A 22,422-nucleotide genomic window follows, 5' to 3' on the forward strand; every position below is an offset into this window, starting at 1 on the left:
GTAAAGCTACAATCCTTGGGCAGTGAAACGTGTCAGCTATACCTACATTCACCCGCCCATCGCTACTACAGAACAGTTGCCGTGTGCCTGAACCAGTCTCTGGGTTTTTCTATTTTAGCTTATAAAGTCCAATTACATCGGTTCCTTCGTCTTCATTGCCTATTTGGACTGGACTTTGGGGGTTATTCAGAGTTGGCTGCAATTTTGTATATACGCAGATCGCCCGACTGCACATGCAGTTGCATTCTGCATAGGGATTGACATTGGGGTCGATGATACATCGTTGGTGGGGAGTGGCGCGGGAAACGCAGGTGTGTCAAGGCCATTTTCGGGGGTGGTCGAATGATGTCTCCTGAGTTTCCTGTGACGGGAAACATGGCACAGGACCCCCTGCACACGCAGCCTGACTGTGTAGGCAAGGGGTCTACCTCTATTTTCCAATTCTGCGATGCTGGACAGCTCCTAGCATGCGATTTTTATCAGTAGCAGTTTTGTGCGTTTAGCAAAACTGCTCCGGAGTCTGAATAATCCCCTTTGTACCAACACTGTGCAAAACTGAGGGTCTCCAAGTCACATGATGGACATTCATTCTGAGAACTTCCCTCGATCAGCGACCATTTGTGGTAATTATGTACATCATTGGACAGGCCTATTCTTACAAGGGGATAACATCATAATAGACTGTATATGGGACTGCTGATTCCGATGGAATACATAAGAACAGACACATTTATTTCAATATTGTTCTGTGCTTCAATGTTTTTATATATATATATATATATATATATAATGTATGAACTGTTGGTTGGAAGTGCTTTAAGTTTCTGGTGTATATAGTTTGAGCTATTTTTTATGATATACAGGATGAGTCTCCCTTATCCAAAATGCTTGGGACCAGAGGTATTTTGGATATCGGATTTTTCCGTATTTTGGAATAATTAGATACCATAATGAGATATCATGGTGATGGGACCTAAATCTAAGCACAGAATGCATTCATGTTACATATACACCTTATACACATAGCCTGAAGGTAATTTTAGCCAATATTTTTTTATAACATTGTGCATTAAACAAAGTGTGTCTACATTCACACAATTCATTTATGTTTCATATACACCTTATATACACTGCCTGAAGGTCAATTAATACAATATTATTAATAGCGTTGTGTATTAAACAAAGTTTGTGTACATTAAGCTATCAAAAAACAAAGGTTTCATTATCTCTCACTCACTCAAAAAAGTCCGTATTTCTGAATATTTGGATATGGGATACTCAACCTGTATTATAAAATGTACGATTTTTTTTTTTTTAACCCATCCATTGTCCATATAGCATATGATTTTATTAAATTGGATATTTTATATATTTGTCAGCACTGCTATTTAATTTATATGTCTGTGGGACTGACTATCCCCTTTCTAGTAGGTGCTAGGCATAAGCAAACCACAACAGTGCCCTTATTATTGGTATTTTTCTTTCTGTACAAGCAGCATCTGATTGCTGGATGCCCTGGCTGTTACTACTAGGCATTCTTTGGACTCCATGGGGTACAGTTGCTAAAGCTACTAAAAATGAAATGTTGCGTTGCCAATAGCAACCAATCAAATTACAACTATCATTTCTCTATCGTGTTCTAGAAAATGATAGAATCTGATTGGTCGCTATGAGCAACACTTGTACTCGTCTGTTTTAGAAGCTTTAGTAAAATCTACCCCTATGAATTCTATGAGCTTGATTTAATTAAGTGCGGATTGAATAGCGCTGGGAATTAGCTCCCGGTGCTATTCAATTCAGCGTGATGTCACACCCGACGGAAGACTTCTTCTTGCACCCCCGGAGTGGTGCAAGCACAAATCCGACAAAAGTGCTGGCGTGTTGCTATTTTCTGCCCTTATCGCGGCTGAAATGGCACTTTAGTCTGAGAATGCCGGTTCTCGCAACAAAACACCCTGTTTAGTTTGTGAGAACCCGCCTTCTCCGACATAACGGCGCGCTGAATTGCATACCTCCGGGAGCGAATTCCCGACCCTATTTAATCCACGCTGAATTGAATCGAGCCCAGTATATTCTGACTTCGGCAGAGCAGAAGTAGTCTTGCAGCTGCCACTAATACTTACAGAGGCAATGATTATGGAAACTGATATTCTCTATACAGAGCGATGTGTATTTACCATTTCACTGAACCCTTCCCTTTAAAAGGAGATCAGTGACTGCTGTTTATATGCACCAGCTCTGCTATTACATGTCTTGTGAAAAGGATAAGCTGTTCTTGTAGGATCAGTTATAGACATGAGATTTTTGTATGGAGGACAGGAGAGAAGAGGCACAGGAATAAGGATTTATCTGTCCAGTATCAGCACTGCTGTGTTGTCTCATCGTGCTGACCCCACATCTTTAGCATCTCTTGGGGGTTCTTCTGATGGACCAAGAGGAGATGCTTTTCAGCGCAGTTTGAAGATGACTTCTGAACCACTGGTACGTTGAATGTCTTAAATCCTGGGTGCCCCATCGGGCGCACACCCAAAGCCATGAAACACATTCCCGTGTAGACGTCATCAATGGGAAATGGAACCACAAAATGGGACACCAAGTAGAGCCATGGTGTCAATGATCCAGAAAACACATACCCTCCTCCCCCAGCATAGGGTGGGTAAAAGCCGACATAGAAAGATGAGGGGATATAATACTTACTTTTCGGGTCTCTGTAAGGTTTGGCTGACTTCACAACGTGTCCCATGTAGAGGGAGTGATGTCGATGGCTGTGCAGCAATGACAGAACATGCACTATTTTGGGAGTTTGTGCAAACACATCATCGTCCCCTTTCAGTATGTAATTGGCTGCAGTGCAATGGGTGTTTGCCCACCCCAGAAAGAGTTGGTCTTTAAGAGTCAAGTTGAAAAAGGTGTCCACAAAGTCCCACTGGAGAAGGTCATGTGAATGTTCATTCTCATACTCCAGAAGAGGAGAGAGATCAGGCCCTGGCACTGTGCCTAGAAGAAAGACCAGTCTTACATATTTCCCCCCATAACTCTTTTCTGCTCCCCAACTGTCCCTTATGGCTTGTCGCTGGGCAAAGTTCTGTGGAGAAGACTTGATGGCCAGAAGAAGGAAAGTCCTGTTTTGTGGACATTTGTCTGGCTGGTCTAGGATGAGTCTATGGTTACGGCACTGACTATGAGACAGAAAGCTCTGTAAGAGGTCTGGGTAGGGTTCAGGTGCTTTTATTTGTTGTGTTGCCTTGCTACACGTCCATGCCCTGGGGCCCTTCAAGTCCAGCAATTGCAGTTGTTCAGTATTCCAATACGCGCCACAATTGATGACAGCTTTTCGCAATTTCTGTGCCAAGTTATGGAGGGTTGCCATGGATAACTCCTTGTCTGCTTTTAGAGGTTCAAGCATGGCCAGGAGGTTCTTGTCGGGTTCAGGAGAGATGTACATTGAGTGGTCATTGAGTTGAGGAGATGTATAAGTCATATCCACGTAAATCTTGAGGGCAAGCAGTGTAAGGAGGGCAATGACTGAGATGCTCACCTTCCGGCATCTCATCATGGCTGGAGGCTGTGTAAGGAAAGACAACATACATGTAATGTGTGTATTCAGATTTATAGTGTCCCTATCACCTACCATACACAGCGTAGGCAGCTATTTTGTGGCCTAAACTCCTACCCAGGATGCAACTGACCTGCCCAGACCACAGAATGCTTCTGTGATGTCAAGGAAACCGGTTCAAAGTGTAAAGCACTACAGCGTATGTTGGCGCTATAAGAAAAATATCCGGAAACAATGTTTCACAGTATAGGCCAACACTGTATTGGCAATAAGTACACATGAAAAAGCACAAACATACAGAGAGGAAAATATTGTGCAGTGTCACATTTGTGTGTTTTAAAGGACTATAAAAAAAAACAAAACCCAAATACTATTGTCCATATTAACTTTCTTTTTATAAGAGTCTGATAACACCTAAGATCAATAAATACATGTTGCAGAAAATAGAGACACATCCAAGACCCTTATATAATAAATGCACAATTACTGCAAACATTAAGATCTTTCAAAATCTTTAAAGCACGGGGGAGGCAGATAAATGCGGACACACGGGGAGCCGTCCGCTGCCTGACTCCAGGCAACTGCAAGTCATCCAGCATGCCAGCAGTGAGGCTCCTGTTGCTACACAGTACAATCCATCAACGTAATGAAGGTTGGTTTAAATATTGCCCAGAGCAACAAAAAAAAAAGTCAATGATCGCCTTCTCTATGTGACCCCATCGCCGTTTACTACACATCCATGGGAAAGACAATTCTGAAAGTAGAGCTACAGGTCTCGGGGCAGATACACTGAGACTCTGGACTGCAGCACACTCAGTTTAGATGGATTGGGATATTTGCATATTTTAAGAAAGTAATTTCGGACCACCAAGGCGATCATTAAGGTTCCAATGGGGAAACAAAGCGAGATATCACCGGCTTCATATGTCATGCAGTGATCACAGAGCCTGGTGTTTGCAATGCTCTCTCCTGTCACTCACACGGCTTACCTTACAGGGACAGTCTAGAGATAATTCCAGCATCGGCTCAATGACTTGTCTCCTCACCACTCCCTGCCCGCTACCTCCTCCTGTTTACATGATTACAGTAGCAGATGCAGCAGCCTCTCTCTCCCATTCGCCTCCTCCCTGCTTCCCAAGGAAGTTTATTATTCAGAATAACCCAAGAGTCTCAGCAGAGCTAAATTATTCAGCACCGAATGAACCTTGGTTATAGAGGGATCTCTTCCATAATGCAATGTACTGGAATACCGAGATTAATATTTCGCCTCACCAGAGTGTGCTAACGACATTGATGTGTGTAGTGGGTCTCATGGTAATTACTGTATGACAGCTACATGGCAAGGAGGGGAGGGGGGGGGGAACAAATGATTCAATGAAAAATAAAAATAGCCCATAAAAAAACGAACGACATCCAAAACTAAAATAGATTAAATCATTTGAAATAAAAATCGAATTCATATTTACCATGTATTCGGCCTTCGCCTGATGCACAATTCCTGTAAAGGACAGCGAGGCTCTCCTCTAGTCTCTTACGCTTCCCCTGTTTGAGACATGAATGGGAAGTTTATGTTGGAGGGGAATCAGCGCCGGGATCCGGATGACAGGTCGATAGTTACTAGGTCGACAGTCAATAGGTTGATACCATATGGCCAACAATGACAAAAGGTTGATATGAGGTTTTTTTGTTTGTTTCTTACGTTTTCATACTTTATTATCCACGTGGACACCAGTTGGGATCGGTAACCTGTGCTGAGTGCAGCGGTAGTGGAGCGAGGCACCTTCGCTCGCCATGCAAGGGCATACAGTGCATTTATGGGGGTTCCACGTACTAATACAGAGAAAATGACACCAAATAAAACTAAAAAACTCATGTCGTCCATGTCATGTGTTGACCTTTCCCGTGACGGCCTTTTGTCAATGTCGACCTTTTGGGGTCGACCTAATAACCATTAACCTTGTTACCACACCCATCAGCGCCTGTTGAGCTTGTCTGAAACAGGCCACTGGTAAGAGATTAGTGGAGATGGCATGTTACCATTACAGGCATCTAGGTTACATGGCAAATGGTGCATGCAATGTAAATATCTCATTTTTCTGCAGCGGGGTACACTGGGTTCCACAGGGATATCATCGGGGGGTGTAGAGTAGGATCTTAATCTGAGGCACCAACAGGCTAAAAGCTTTGACTGTTCCCAAGATGCTCAGCGCCGCCTCCTATATAACCCCGCCTCTGTGCAGTGCAGGCAGCTAACAGGCAGGGCTGCTCTGAAAAGAGCTTTTAAAGTGAAGAAAGAAGACTTCAAGGGCTGCAGCAGATACACTGTCAGTGCTAGATGTCAGTCTGACATCTCCTGCTGCAGCTCCATCACCTCCCCCAGCGGCGCTGTATACTCCTGTGTCCCTGGTTGCTGGGTACTTACAGCGGAGGCTCCAGTTCGGCAGGTCAGGCACACACACTCACCGAAGCTCTCCGGGATCGTGTGGCCACATCTAGGGAGGAGGTAAGAGGGTCCCCCAGGCAGGACCCGCTGAAAATCTTGATTCGGCGCGGCCATTAGGAAACGGGCCGCGTGCGCTGGTGTGGACACTGTGTCAGTACAGGGACCCCACTAGACCACCAGGGCAGGGGCACAGGTCGGTATACCTACAAACCGTTTTCTTATGGCCCACAGTACCTGGTGGTGAAGTCCAGCAGGGGGATAAGGCTCTGACCTGTAGCCTCTCCCCCAGCCCCAGGGCGCCATTTAGAGTAAATGTTCCCGCCCTGGAGCTGCATCTCTCTCTCTCTCTCCCTGTCAGCGTTTGGGCGCCATTTTCACATGCTGAGCTGATCTGGGACTGTTTGGGCAAAGCCTCCTCTGTAAAGCCGCCTGCATCATCAGCGCTGTGTATTTACAGGACACTTGAGTATTCTACATGGCTTTAGACAGTGTTAGTTAAGAAACAGTGTATTACTTCAGGGTTATGTAGTACAAGTACCCTGTGATATACATCCAGTCTTTACTGTGCATTGATATATCTATAAGCCTATATAGTTTTACTTAGTATTGCTAGTCCAGTGCAGTTTTATTGCTTGTCATAATTTCTGCATTGTACATGTGACTATGTGTGTGTGCATATAGCTGCTGTGTGATATCTGCTCCGTGTATCTCACTCAGATTGCTATCCCTATATTCTGTACCCTGTGGGGGGCTAAGTGCGTCAGGGTTATTATTTGATATAGGTGTTTCACAGGATATACTTACCGGTATTTTGTATTTTTCTCTGTGATTTTCAGTCACTGTATACCTCTTGAATCCTCTGTTTGTGCTATCACACTGCACAGAGTGTTCTTAGTCAGGTATTATACTGCTGATATTGTACGGTGTTGCTCGTGATTTATGCTTTCAGATATGTCAGCTTCAAGGGGCAACGGTTCTGCGGCTGATCCCACAATGCGTGGTGGTGATGCCGCAGACACATTAGAGGAAAACATAGCAGCGGAGGGTTCAGGCTCTGAGGGTTCCATAATGACCCACCTTGGGCTACTTTCTCTACTCTATTGAATACGCTGGTAACCAGACTTACGCCCCCTATGGGACCACATGTGCCGGTACAGCCACATTTTGTTCTTGCGGTTAATCTGCCATGGGCAGATCTGCTGTCCACTCAGTTACAGCAATTGATTGAATCAATCACTGAACAAACAAAAACCGAACCCTCGCCCGCCTAGAACCAAGGGGTCCTCTAAGCGGGCCATTACTTCCTCACAATCCACCCATGTTCCAGACACTTCGTCTGATGAAGATGGCGTGTATACTGACTCCTCAGACACTGATCCAGATGCTTCTGATGGGGAATCTGTTTCACAGGTGGATGTTCCTGACCTATTGGAGGCTATCAGGCTGATTCTTCAAATTGATGATGACCCAGAACCTGTTGTTACCTCTAAGAAACCGTATAGATTTAAATGTCAGACAGTTATTAAACAAGTTTTACTTCATTCTGACCACTTAGTTGACATACGTCAGGAATCCTGGGAAAATCCAGGAAAGAAATTCACACCTCACAAGAAGATGCTGGCTCGCTATCCCCTCGCTGTGGAGCTAAGTAAGAATTGGTAAACACCACCGCCGGTGGATTAGTAAGTGGCGCGGCTGGTAGTGTCCTCTGCTCTGCCTGTAACTACCATCACCTCTCTGAAAGAACCGACGGATAAGCGTGTGGAGGGTTGCTTAAAAGCTATTTACACCCTTGCAGGAGCTGTGCATCGGCCCACTACTGCAGCTACTTGGGCTGCAGAAGCTATTGAAGCGTGGGCTCAGGAGGTGGAAGCGGAGCTGCAGTCCAATTTTTCTGATAATGCTAGACAATGTCTCTCGTATAATGTCATAGCATCTCATTACATTAAGATGGCGGTTTCTGATGCTGGTATTCTGGCAGCCAAGGCTTCTACTACGTCCATTTTGGCTCGCTGGATTCTTTGGTTACGGTCCTGGTCTGTGGATCTGGACTCTAAGAAAACCCTGGAGGTGCTCCCTTTTAAGGGAGACATTCTTTTTGGTGAGGATCTCAACAGGATTGTGGCTGACTTAGCTTCTGCTAAGATGGCATGTCTACCTAGTACTGCTCCTTCGGTCCAGAAGGTTAAGAGTACTTCCTTTCGTTCCATTCGTCCTCCAGGTAAAGCAAAGGGTCAGGCGTACCCGAAACAGGCTCGCACTTCCAAAACCACTAAGCCCAAACCTAAACGTGCCTGGGCTGCCCGTCAGCCTGCTTCCAAATCAGACAAGCCTACTGCATGACGGGACAGGCCTCCCCCCTGGGGGATCCCAGGGTGGGAGGCCGACTTCTAAGGTTTACCCAGGAATGGTTGAAGACCACTTCCGAGGCCTGTGTACGGGAAGCCATCACTCACGGATACACCATATCCTTCAAGAAATGTCCCCCTCATCGATTTTGCCTGACAGACATCCATTCGGATCAGGTGAAGGCAAGAACTCTTTATTTGGTGGTACAGTCCCTCCTGGACACAGGAGTGGTAGTGCCAGTGTCTCTGGCTCAGAGAGGCAAGGGGTACTATTCACCGCTGTTCCTAGTCCCGAAACCGAATGTTTCCTCCAGTCCCATTCTCAACCTCAAGTCCTTGAACAAATTTGTGAGGGTATCCAAGTTTCGGATGGAAACTCTTCGCTCTATTGTTCTGGCTTTGGAGCCCGGGGACTATATGGTCTCCCTGGACATACAGGATGCTTACCTCCATATTCCTATTGCCATGTTGCATCAGCAATACCTGCGGTTTGCTATTGGCAACCTCCATTATCAATCTCGGGCCTTACTTTTTGGATTGACCACGGCTCCGCGAGTATTCACAAAGGTCATGGCGGTAATGACGTCCTGCTCTGCCGTCAGGGTGTCAGGATCCTGCCGTATCTGGACGACTTGCTAATCCTGGCGAATTCCCCAGAAATTCTCCTCCGTCATCTGGATATGACGGTCCAGTTTCTACAAGCCAACGGGTGGCTCATCAACTGGAAGAAATTTTCCCTGGTCCCTGCTCAGAGCATGGTGCACCTAGGGGCATTGTTGAACACTCACAACCAGCGGTTGTTCTTGTCTCAGGAGAAGGTCCTGAACCTTCAGGACAGGATTCGATGCTTCCTCTCTCGCCTGCGAGTGTCGATACACTCGGCGATGCAAGTACTAGGCCTCATGGTGTCGGCTTTCGACATGGTAGAGTACGCTCAATTTCATTCCCGCCCTCTGCAGAAGCTGATTCTTGCCAAGTGGGACGGCCTGCCTCACCGGATCAGGTCTCACATGGTCTCCTTGTCTCACTGAGCTGGTGGCTACAGGACCATCAATTGAGCAGGGGTCGTCCCTTCTGGATCTCCAACTGGGTCCTTCTGACGACGGATGCCAGTCTGCGGGTTTGGGGCGCGGTGTTGGAGCAACACTCTCTTCAGGGTCGGTGGACCAGGGAGGAGTCTCTCCTCCCGATAAACATTCTGGAATTGCGGGCGATGTTCAATGCTCTAACCTTGGCCCAGCATCTTATACAGAACAGGCCTGTTCAAGTACATAAATCATCAAGGTGGCACTCGAAGCCGCATGGCAATGATGGAAGTGTCAAGGATTCTTCAGTGGGCGGAACGCCATCTGCCAGCCATATCGGCTGTGTTCATTCCGGGGGTCCTCAACTGGGAAGCGGACTTCCTCAGTTGTCAGGACGTACACGCCGGAGAGTGGAGCCTCCATTACAGAAGTATTTCAACTCCTAGTGGACAAGTGTGGCCTACCAGACGTAGACCTGATGGCGTCTCGACACAATCACAAGGTTCCTGTCTTCGGAGCAAGGACAAGGGATCCTCAAGCAGCGTTCGTGAACGCACTGGCAATTCCATGGAACTTTCGGCTGCCGTACGTGTTCCCTCCGGTGTCACTTCTGCCCAGGGTGATAAGGAAGTTCAAGCAAGAAGGAGGAATCCTACTTCTGATTGCTCCAGCGTGGTCCAGACGGCATTGGTTCTCAGACCTGCAGGGTCTCTCGATAGAGCATCCTATTCTACTTCCGCAATGCCCAGACCTCCTCGTTCAGGGCCCTTGTGTCTACCAGGATTTGGCCTGGCTGGCTTTGACGGCCTGGCTCTTGAAGCTTCAGTTCTGAGGGCCAAAGGATTTTCTGAGGTGGTCATTCAAACCATGTTGAAGGCCCGTAAGCCGGCTTCAGCCCGGATTTATCATAGGGTCTGGAATTCTTACATTGCTTGGTGCGCTTCTAACAATCATGACGCTTACAAGTTTAGTACGGCCAAACTTTTGGCCTTCCTACAACGGGGCCTGGACTTAGGCCTTCGTCTGGCCTCCATCAAGGTTCACGTTTCTGCCTTGTCGGTATGGTTTCAGAGAAAAATTGCGATTCTGCCTGATGTTCATACATTCACTCAGGGTGTGTTACATATCAACCTCCCTATGTCCCGCCGGTGGCTCCTTCGGATTTTTCTGTGGTTCTGGAGGCCTTGCAAGGGTCTCCGTTTGAACCTCTTGAATCTGTGGACCTTAAGTGGCTTACTCTTAAGGTCTTGTTTCTGCTGGCTATTGCCTCTGCTAGACGGGTTTCAGATTTGGGTGCCTTATCCTGTTGGTCACCTTTTCTGATTTTTCACTGTGACTGGGCGGTTTTTCGGACACACCCTGGTTATCTACCTAAGGTGGTGTCTTCTTTCCACCTTAACCAAGAGATTGTGGTTCCGGCCTTTATCTCTCCTGATTTATCTTGCAAAGAGCGGTCTTTGGATGTGGTACGGGCTCTCCGTATCTATGTAAAGAGGACAGTCTCCGTTAGGAAGTCTTCTTCTCTCTTTGTACTTTTTGGTTTTCACAAACGTGGCTGGCCTGCGAATAAGCAGACCTTGGCCAGATGGATTAGAATGGTGATTGCACAAGCTTATGTACAGGCTGGTCTTTCAGCTCCTGCTACCATCAAAGCCCATTCTACTCGGTCGGTTGGACCTTCTTGGGCGGCCTGCCGTGGTGTGTCCCTAGAACAATTGTGCAAGGCGGCTACGTGGTCCTCAGTGAACACGTTCATAAGGTTCTATGCCTTCAATACTTCCGCCTCCCAGGATGCTTCCTTTGGACGCCGGGTCCTTGTGCCCGCTACAGCGCCTCCCCTCCCATGAGGAACTGCTTTAGGACATCCCCGATGTTATCCCAGTGGAACCTAGTGTACCCCGCTGCAGAAAAGAGATTTATGTTAAGAACTTACCATTGTTAAATCTCTTTCTGCGAGGTACACTGGGTTCCACAGGGCGCCCACCCTGACACACTTAGCTCCTTTGGGTTTGTATGGCATTAGCCGCTGATACCTTCTCCTAACGTGAGAATGTGTTGTACGTGGCTACTAACGGTTGTCGTCTCTTTTGCCTGCTACTGCATTGGACTGATAACGAAACTGAGCTCCTGTGAGAGGAGGCGACGCTGAGCATCTTGGGGACAGTCAAAGCTGTTAGCCTGTTGGTGCCTCGGATCAAGACCCTACTCTACACCCCCCGATGTTATCCCTGTGGAACCCAGTGTACCTCGCAGAAAGAGATTTAACAACGGTAATTTCTTACCATAAATCTCCTTATTGTGCTAAATCACTGTACTTCATCCATTATAAAATGTGTACATTTGTTAATTCAAAGCCTGTACGTTCTCTTTAAATAAAATGTAGAGGATCTTTATACTTGTATTAAATATCTTTTATTGGAGTCCATTGGGGAACACTGTGACCATGTGGGAAGGGGGATCAGGGATACATACTAATTGCCAGTGGACGGGATCCCGGCTGTCATGGTCCCGACTGCAGGATCCCGTCCGCCAGTATGCCAGCAGCAGGGCGAGCGCTAGAAAGCCCCTTGCAGGCTTGCTGCACTCGCCACGCTGCGGGCACGGTGGCTCGCTGCTCTCGCAACAGATTATATTCTCCCTCTATGAGTGTTGTGAACACCCACAGGGGGAGAATAGCATGTCTCGCCAGTATTACGCCGGCATGTTGCACAAACTTGAAAGCCTACTCCCACTATAGATCCCTTCCCATCAGGGAAACTCCATTATTAACTAACTAAGCCCCATAGCAGGGGCAATAATACATAAGAAAAAAGGAGACCGTTTTCAAACATATGAATTGAACTAACCAACAAATAGGGAGGAGTGCAGTGTCCCCCACAATGGACTCCTATAAATGTATTTAAAGTAATTTAAAAAATCCTGATTCTCTTTCATCCCACTGGAGGACACTTCAACCGCAGGGACTTTCCAGATCTGCTCCAAGGGAGGGTATGCTCATATTTGCTTCAGTCCATAACTAGCCCTTTTGGACGCACAACTATTGACACAGTAGGAGGGAGCCTTTCTATTCTCAGGAACAGATATCTGGTACCAATATATATGCCTTACTATTAACTGAAGTGATCCACCTGGCAAAGCTTTGTTTAGTTGCTGGCTACTGACCATCATATAGAACAAACAGGTCATATGTCTTCCTGACAGCCGAGGTCCTATTTGGGTAGCACTGCACCAGAGAACACCTCTTCTTCCAAAGAGTCACCTCCATAAAGACAAAATAAAAAATTTCTGATTTATGTAGGTAGACTCTAGATACAACTTTCAGGGGCTCGGGCAAGCCCTGTCCCCCTGAAAAATATTAGAGAGACCTACATGGCAGTGCTCCCAGGTCTGCTAATGGGTAGGAAGCCAGTTTCCTCTCCCCTCACACCAAGAAATATGACTACCAATTCTATAGTAATTTCTATAGCACAAACAGGTGTCCCAGCTTTAAGCATAATCTCAATCAGGCTGTGTGAAGGACCTTCCTTTAGCTTAAAGAATATTGTCTTAAATAGCAAGGCCATAAAAGATGACCGTACAGTAGCCTGATGGAAAAAGAGGACCTTGATATGGAAGGTCTCATCATAGATGAAGTAACCAGGTGGGACCCTACTGCTATTCTGGATGTCTGAGCACTAAAACCTCTTTGGCCGCTATGGTGCCAATCAAATGACCTGAGAATCATCTGCTTGATCTTTTGTGAAATTTTGATGACACCTGGGACCACAGTTTACATATCTTCTATAGTATCTGTTGTTCCCATAGTCCAGTTCTAGGTTGTGACTCCTGCTGAGGTTGTCGACTATCAGCCACTAGAAAAAGGGGGACGGAAAGATGATCTGACTAAACAGGCCATGTTCCCTTTCACAAGAACTTTTATTTGCAACATCCTCATGTGAAGACATGTATATATTTAACTTTTTCGAAGTCGGAAAACATGATCCAGGAGGTAATAATATAGTCTCTGATCTAGGATGTTTTTCAATTGGCAGTAATTCTCTCTGAAGGGTGGTATTGAATAGTGGCCCCGATACTATTCATTGGGACAGAGCAAAGTCTGACTTCTGGTATTGTATTAGCCATCCATGTGACTCCTGAGTCTGGGCAATCACCTTTTAGTGGGACTAAAGAAGGGACAAGGTTCCCATTTTAGTTAGCAGTTCGTCCATCTAGACCAAAAAATGACTGAGAATCCGAGCAGACATCAATGTTTTTCCCAGACTGGAAAGAATAGGACAATAGGGGTCATTCCGAACCGTTCGCACGCAGCGGTTTATCGCTGCTGTGCGAACGGGTGTGGAATGCGCATGAACGGCGGCCGCAGTGCGCCTGCACGACGTTGCCCGGTGACAGGGGTCGCCGAGTTACGTCGCGGCGTAAGAAGAAAGCGGTCACAGGGCGGGCCGCAAAGAAGATTGACAGGAAGAGGGCGGTGCAGGGCGGATCCGGACCATTTGGAGTGGTGAGTAAAACACAGGCGTGCCCAGGAGAATGGAGGGCGGAGCAGTGACGTCAAAGCCGAGCCCATCATCGCTGGATCCATCGCACAGGGTAAGAAGGTATAGGCCTAGTCTTTTTAGCTTAGCAGGGCTACACAAGCGATCACAGCCCTGCTAAGCTAAAATACACTCCCCCATAGGCGTGGGCTAGTTGATCGCAGCAGCAGCAAAAAATTGCTGGCTGCGATCAACTCGGAATGACCACCAATGTGTGTCCGAGACTCTATCTTAACTGCAAACAGAAACAACCTGAAATAATATCCCAACCCCCTCTTTTCTTCCAGAATTGCGATCACCACTCGTTAGGAGCTTAATGAAGGAATGGTGTCTTTAACGACCACTGGTGAAAAATTTCTTGGGAGGGATTTTCTGAAGGTCAATGATGTAGCCTTGCTCCAGTATTACTCTAACCCAGGTGTAGTAAATAAGAATTTACTCACCGGTAATTCTATTTCTCGTAGTCCGTAGTGGATGCTGGGACTCCGTAAGGACCATGGGGAATAGCGGCTCCGCAGGAGACTGGGCACAACTATAAAGAAAGCTTTAGACTACTGGTGTGCACTGGCTCCTCCCACTATGACCCTCCTCCAGACTTCAGTTAGGATACTGTGCCCGGAAGAGCTGACACAATAAGGAAGGATTTTGAATCCCGGGTAAGACTCATACCAGCCACACCAATCACACCGTATAACTGAGCCTCTCAACAGATGGCTCAACAATAACCCTTTAGTTAAACAATAACTATATACAAGTATTGCAGACAATCCGCACTTGGGATGGGCGCCCAGCATCCACTACGGACTACGAGAAATAGAATTACCGGTGAGTAAATTCTTATTTTCTCTGATGTCCTAAGTGGATGCTGGGACTCCGTAAGGACCATGGGGATTATACCAAAGCTCCCAAACGGGCGGGAGAGTGCGGATGACTCTGCAGCACCGAATGGGCAAACTCAAGGTCCTCCTCAGCCAGGGTGTCAAACTTGTAGAATTTAGCAAATGTGTTTGACCCCGACCAAGTAGCTGCTCGGCAAAGTTGTAGAGCAGAGACCCCTCGGGCAGCCGCCCAAGAAGAGCCCACCTTCCTTGTAGAATGGGCTTTCACTGATTTAGGATGCGGCAGTCCAGCCGCAGAATGTGCAAGCTGAATCGTACTATAGATCCAGCGAGCAATAGTCTGCTTTGAAGCAGGTGCACCCAACTTGTTGGGCACATACAGGATAAATAGGGAGTCAGTCTTTCTGACTCCAGCTGTCCTGGAAACATAAATTTTCAGGGCCCTGACTACGTCCAACAACTTGGAAGCCTCCAAGTCTTTAGTAGCCGCAGGCACCACGATAGGTTGGTTCAGATGAAAGGCTGATACCACCTTAGGGAGAAATTGGGGACGAGTCCTCAATTCTGCCCTATCCATATGGAAAATCAGATAAGGGCTTTTACATGACAAAGCCGCCAATTCTGATACACGCCTGGCCGAAGCCAAGGCCAACAACATGACCACTTTCCACGTGAGATATTTCAATTCCACGGTCTTAAGTGGCTCAAACCAATGTGACTTTAGGAAATCCAACACCACGTTGAGATCCCAAGGTGCCACTTGAGGCACAAAAGGGGGCTGAATATGCAGCACTCCCTTAACAAAAGTTTAAACTTCAGGTAGTGAAGCCAATTCTCTCTGGAAGAAAATCGATAGAGCCGAAATCTGGACCTTAATAGAACCCAATTTAAGGCCCATAGTCACCCCTGACTGTAGGAAGTGCAGGAAACGGCCCAGCTGAAATTCTTCTGTTGGGGCCTTCCTGGCCTCACACCACGCAACATATTTTCGCCATATGCGGTGATAATGGTTTGCGGTTACTTCTTTCCTAGCTTTAATCAGCGTAGGAATGACTTCCTCCGGAATGCCCTTTTCCTTCAGGATCCGGTGTTCAACCGCCATGCCGTCAAACGCAGCCGCGGTAAGTCTTGGAACAGACAGGGCCCCTGCTGCAGCAGGTCCTGTCTGAGCGGTAGAGGCCATGGGTCCTCTGAGATCATTTCTTGAAGTTCCGGGTACCAAGCTCTTCTTGGCCAATCCGGAACAATGAGTATAGTTCTTACTCCTCTTCTCCTTATTATCCTCAGTACCTTTGGTATGAGAGGAAGAGGAGGGAACACATAAACCGACCGGTACACCCACGGAGTCACTAGAGCGTCCACAGCTCTCGCCTGCGGGTCTCTTGACCTGGCGCAATACTTTTCTAGCTTTTTGTTTAGGCGGGACGCCATCATGTCCACCTGTGGCCTTTCCCAACGGTTTACAATCATTTGAAAGACTTCTGGATGAAGTCCCCACTCTCCCGGGTGGAGGTCGTGCCTGCTGAGGAAGTCTGCTTCCCAGTTGTCCACTCCCGGAATGAACACTGCTGACAGTGCTAACACGTGATTTTCCGCCCATCGGAGAATCCTTGTGGCTTCTGCCATCGCCATCCTGCTTCTCGTGCCGCCCTGTCGGTTTACATGGGCGACCGCCGTGATGTTGTCTGACTGGATCAGTACCGGCTGGTTTTGAAGCAGGGGTTTTGCCTGACTTAGGGCATTGTAAATGGCCCTTAGTTCCAGAAAATTTATGTGCAAGGAAGTCTCCTGACTTGACCATAGTCCTTGGAAGTTTCTTCCCTGTGTGACTGCCCCCCAGCCTCGAAGGCTGGCATCCGTGGTCACCAGGTCCCAGTCCTGTATGCCGAATCTGCGGCCCTCTTGAAGATGAGCACTCTGCAGCCACCACAGCAGAGACACCCTTGTCCTTGGAGACAGGGTTATCAGCCGATGCATCTGAAGATGCGATCCGGACCACTTGTCCAACAGGTCCCACTGAAAGGTTCTTGCATGGAACCTGCCGAATGGAATTGCTTCGTAGGAAGCTACCATCTTTCCCAGGATCCGCGTGCAGTGATGCACCGACACCTGTTTTGGTTTTAGGAGGCCTCTGACTAGAGATGACAGCTCCTTGGCCTTCTCCTCCGGGAGAAACACTTTTTTCTGTTCTGTGTCCAGAACCATCCCCAGGAACAGTAGACGTGTCGAAGGGACCAGCTGTGACTTTGGAATATTTAGAATCCAGCCGTGCTGTTGTAGCACCTCCCGAGATAGTGCTACCCCGATCAATAACTGCTCCCTGGACCTCGCCTTTATCAGGAGATCGTCCAAGTACGGGATAATTAAAACTCCCTTCTTTCGAAGGAGTATCATCATTTCGGCCATTACCTTGGTAAAGACCCTCGGAGCCGTGGATAGACCGAACGGCAACGTCTGGAATTGGTAATGACAATCCTGTACCACAAATCTGAGGTACTCCTGGTGAGGATGGTAAATGGGGACATGCAGGTAAGCATCCTTGATGTCCAGTGATACCATGTAATCCCCCTCGTCCAGGCTTGCAATAACCGCCCTGAGCGATTCCATCTTGAACTTGAATTTTTTTATATATGTGTTCAAGGATTTCAAATTTAAAATGGGTCTCACCGAACCGTCCGGTTTCGGTACCACAAACATTGTGGAATAGTAACCCCGTCCTTGTTGAAGTAGGGGCACCCTTACTATCACCTGTTGTGAATACAGCTTGTGAATTGCCTGTAACACTGCCTCCCTGCCTGAGGGAGTGGTTGGTAAGGCAGATTTGAGGAAACGGCGGGGGGGAGACGTCTCGAATTCCAGCTTGTACCCCTGAGATACTACTGGAAATATCCAGGGATCCACCCGTGAGCGAGCCCACTGATTGCTGAAATATTTGAGACGGGCCCCCACCGTACCTGGCTCCGCCTGTGGAGCCCCAGCGTCATGCTGTGGACTTAGAGGAAGCGGGGGAGGACTTTTGCTCCTGGGAACTGGCTGTATGCTGCAGCTTTTTCCCTCTACCTCTGCCTCTGGGCAGAAAGGACGCGCCCTTAACCCGCTTGCCCCTATTGGGCCGAAAGGACTGTACCTGATAATACGGTGCTTTCTTTGGCTGTGAGGGAACATGGGATAAAAATGTAGACTTCCCAGCTGTTGCTGTGAAAACGAGGTCCGAGAGACCCTCCCCGAACAACTCCTCACCCTTATAAGGCAGAACTTCCATGTGCCTTTTAGAATCTGCATCTCCTGTCCACTGCCGAGTCCATAACCCTCTCCTGGCAGAAATGGACATTGCACTTATTTTAGATGCCAGCCGGCAAATATCCCTCTGTGCATCCCTCATGTATAAAAGTGCGTCTTTAATATGCTCTACGGTTAGCAATATAGTGTCCCTGTCTAGGGTATCAATATTTTCCGACAGGGAATCTGACCACGCAGCTGCAGCACTGCACATCCATGCTGAAGCAATAGCTGGTCTCAGTATCACACCTGTGTGTGTATATATAGACTTCAGGATAGCCTCCTGCTTTCTATCAGCAGATTCCTTCAGGGCGGCCGTATCCGGAGACGGTAGTGCCACCTTCTTTGACAAGCGTGTTATGTGAGCGCTTTATCCACCCTAGGGGATGTTTCCCAACGTGACCTATCCTCTGGCGGGAAAGGGTACGCCATTAGTAACCTCTTAGAAATTACCAGTTTCTTATCAGGGGAAGCCCACGCTTCTTCACACACTTCATTTAACTCTTCAGATGGAGGAAAAGCTACTGGTAGTTTTTTCTCTCCAAACATAATACCCTTTTTTGTGGTACCGGGGGTAACATCAGAAATGTGCAACACATTTTTCATTGCCTCAATCATGTAACGTGTGGCCCTACTGGAAGTTACATTAGTCTCATCGTCGTCGACACTGGAGTCAGTATCCGTGTCGACATCTGTGTCTGCCATCTGAGGTAGCGGGCGTTTTAGAGCCCCTGATGGCTTTTGAGACGCCTGGGCAGGCACAGGCTGAGAAGCCGGCTGTCCCACATTTGGTATGTCGTCAAACCTTTTGTACCTATGCTGGATGACATGGTGCCACATTGTGTGTTTCGCTACTTTCTCTCTCTTTTTCTGCCCTTTCTTCATCTCTTTTGGTACATTTTATAATACAAGGTATTTTCATCAAATAGCCCTAGGTACACATATGCCTAGCGCATCAGGCGACTATACATGTCTTGTGTCCATTTATGTTTAAAGTCCATTGTTTACATGTGCCATCTACACATCATGAGTATCTCTCATGTGTGCATTTATTCACAGATTGCCGTTTGGAGGGCCGGGGAGATTACTCAGCGGCTCCACACAGGTCACCAGGCGCCCAGACGCGTTGCCACGACTACGGGACGCGTTGCCAAGGTAACCGGAGCGGAAGTCAGCTGACGTCACCGGACGTGACGCAGACGCAGCTGCGGCGGGCGGAAGCGGACGCCGGCCCCGGCTCTCCAACGGCGTGATGGCTGGTTACCTATTTAGGTAAGGCAGTCCCTTTGTCTGCTATTCACCCTCTTCACTGAAGGCACCTACAAGTTACTGTTCCAGCACGGAGTGACGGTTCGTATGTCCATTATATATATATATATATATATTTTGTGGCAGAGACAGCAGTTTTCCATGTGAAAGAAAGTAATGTGGAGGATCCAGACCAGGTTTTGGAAGCAGTAGCAGAATCTCAGCACCTGAGATTTCTTGATATAAGGGTTTCCAGGGCAGAGTCACCTTGCTCTTGACGGTGGAATAGCTACCCAAGTGATAGGCCGGGTTGTGTGGGTTAGACTAGGGACCACTGGAGCCTATCAAGAGTCTGCCATGCTTAGAGTGCCTGTATGTTACTGCCTGTTATACCGACTGCATATGGATTTAACTTGCTATGTGGTGACTTGCTGTTCAAAATAAACACCAAAAGTGTTCATCTGAGTACCTGTGTTTGTGATCCTTGTCACATGTGGTGGTGAATGCAAGAAAGGACACGGTGTACAGCAGAAACTGTTGGTAAGCATACCGGTGTTTAAACTGCAAGTTTTCCCTTTTCTTTCCCTCCTCTCTGGTTATGCAGTGCAAGTGGCAGCCTTAAAGGGCCATAGCATTATAGTGTTCACTCTAGGCTACGGCCACGGCGCCGGTCTGTGAGGGGCAGAAGTGCGCGCCGAAAAGGGGCGTGGTCATGCAAATAGGGGGCGTGTCCACTTGCACGTGATACAAGTGGGGGGTTCAGCCCACAGATGGGGGGGCGTGGGCGGCCGGCGGTGTCACTGTTGGGGGCGTACCCAGCACCTACGGAGGTGCTGGGCTTCCCCCAAGCTCTCCGTGAATGGATGCTGAGCGTATCCTTACACTCTGAGAGGGCAGAAAGCGGCCGGCTGTTTTAGCAGGGCGCTTCAAAAAGGGCAGGGTGAGTTTTGCCATTAAAAAATCGGGCAGGGCACGGCACCCTGCTAAAACAGCCTAGCGTGAACACTACATTATAGGCAGACTGTTTGCTGTTATGTGTAAAATAGCCAGCAAAACAGGCGGGTGTCGGCCTGGACTGTTTGATAAGCCTGGCACATTATATTAAACCTAGATTTGTTCTTAAAGGGGCCACGCAGGGCAATATGGAGAAGTTACTAAAACAATTTGTTGAACTTGCAGCTGGGCAACAAACCCAGATTCAGTTGTTACAGGGGCAACGAACATTCAGTTGTTGAGGGGCAACGAACCCAGGCTGAAAGACAGCAAACTCAAATTCAAATGTTGTGCGATGAGTTAAAAGCGCTTAAAAAATCTGAGCCAGAGCGGGAAAGGCTACTAAAGCTCACCCCAGCGGATGATATAGAGGCATTCCTTTGCACGTTTGAGCACACGGCCACGCGGTTGGGATGGCCTGCAGAGGAATGGTCCGACAGGCTGGCACCCTGTTTAACAGGGGAGGCACAGTGGGCGTATGTGGACATGACTGTTCTATCCTGGCCAGAAAAAGGCTATACTGGATAGGATTGGAGTGACGGGGCCCAGCAAAGCCCAAGAATTCTATGACTGGTAGGTGGAGGGCTCTGAGCCTCCCAGGATTCACCTGGCCAAACTAGCCCGCCTTACATTGGCGTGCTTTGAGTGCGGCGAGCTTGGTCATGTGCGGCGGGACTGCCCGAAACAGGGCGGGCCGATGGACTGCAGTGCGGGGAAAACAGCGCGGCCGTTGGTCAACATGGCGGTGGCGGGGGTATCCCAAGCAGAGTCCTCCCTGTTCCGGGTGCAGGTACAGGTGGAAAGCCGGGAGATTTGGGCCATGGTGGATGCCGGCAGTGAGCTCACCATTGTCGCGGCCAATGTGGTTCCTCCGAGAGCTGACAAGGTCCAGCCTCCTGTCAGGGTGTTGTGCGTCCATGGCGATGTGGAGGAGTGCCCACGTGTCTACTTACCCCTGACCGTTCAAGGTCGGTCGTTAAAGGTGGTAGCGGTGGTGACCTCTAGACCCCCGTATCAGCTGATCCTGGGCCGGGACTTTCCACTGCTGCAGGAGCTGGTTATCTGGCATGCTACCAACAAACCGTCAACCACCGAAACAACTCAGAAGCCAGAGACCAGAGACTACCAAAGTTTAGCATCCGGGAGAGAGGCTGCCGGTCCCAAACCACCCCAAGAGACTGAGTCCGAGGCCCATTGGAACCCTGTTGGTGAGAAGCTATCACTGCAGGACTTTGGGAGAGATCAACGCGATGACAGCAATTTGGTACATGACTTTGAAACTGTTAAAGTAGTTAACGACAAGGTAATTGATGCTTTACCATCCGAGGGTGTACCATATTTTGTCTTGAAAAATGATTTGCTATATCGTGTCGCTACTTTACAAGGGAAAAAGGGTAGATCAGCTCTTGGTTCCCCGGAAACTGGAGCGGTTGGTGTTAGAAGCTGCCCATACGCATTTGTGGGGTGGCCATCTAGGGGAGGAGAAAACACTCCAACACATCCAGTTAAGGTTCTTTTGGCCCGGCATCTATGCTTCCGTTAAGAGGTACTGTCAGGAATGCCCAGTCTGCCAGAGGACAGCCCCTCGGCCAGAGTTTAGAGCTCCACTGGTACCTCTCCCTATCATTTCCGTACATTTTGAGCAGATTGATATGGATCTGATAGGGCCAGTGGAAAAGTCTACTCGAGGGCACCAATACATATTGGTGGTAGTTATTATGCCACCAGGTACCCAGAGGCTATACCCCTGCGCAATATGAAATCTGGCAATATTGCCAGAAAACTACTAACATGTATACCCGCTTAGGAATACTGAAAGAGGTCTTAATGGACCAAGGTACACCTTTCGTGTCTAAACTCATGAAAGATTTATGTTGGTTGCTACACGTAAAAAGGATTACCACCTCGGTGTATCACCTGCAGACAGATGGCCTGGTAGAAAGATTTAATAAAACGCTAAAGCATATGATAAAGAGGGCAGTGTCACAAGAAAAACGAGATTGGGATCTGCTCCTACCTTACTTGATGTTTGCAGTCAGAGAGGTACCCCAATCCTCTACAGGGTTTAGTCCCTTTGAGCTCCTCTATGGAAGACAGCCCAGAGGAATTCTAGATCTCTTAAAAGAAGGGTGGGAAAAACAACCATGCCAGGACCC

The 22,422-nt window shown here is 48.0% G+C and overlaps 1 protein-coding gene across 8 annotated transcripts in view; it reads right to left on the minus strand.

Annotated features, from left to right (window-relative positions):
* Positions 1 to 22,422, minus strand: part of LOC134949339 (distal membrane-arm assembly complex protein 2-like) — a 108,839-nt gene that overhangs the window by 3,086 nt on the left and 83,331 nt on the right. Inside the window, exons 1-2 of one of the 8 annotated variants that reach the window (XM_063937840.1) lie at positions 5,023 to 5,102; positions 2,698 to 3,565 (exon numbers count right to left, since the gene is read on the minus strand). The exons of 2 other annotated variants lie outside the window; for them this stretch is intronic. In XM_063937840.1, coding sequence (XP_063793910.1) covers positions 2,698 to 3,565; positions 5,023 to 5,025 — 871 coding nt within the window. In that variant the 5' untranslated portion in view covers positions 5,026 to 5,102. Of the gene's footprint in view, positions 1 to 1,034; positions 3,566 to 5,022; positions 5,103 to 22,422 lie in introns of those variants that run through there. 5 more of the 8 variants (XM_063937838.1, XR_010183143.1, XR_010183144.1 and 2 more) reach the window with 5 other exon arrangements.

This window comes from Pseudophryne corroboree, chromosome 8 (assembly GCF_028390025.1).
Source record: "Pseudophryne corroboree isolate aPseCor3 chromosome 8, aPseCor3.hap2, whole genome shotgun sequence".
NCBI classification, from domain to species: Eukaryota; Metazoa; Chordata; class Amphibia; order Anura; family Myobatrachidae; genus Pseudophryne; species Pseudophryne corroboree.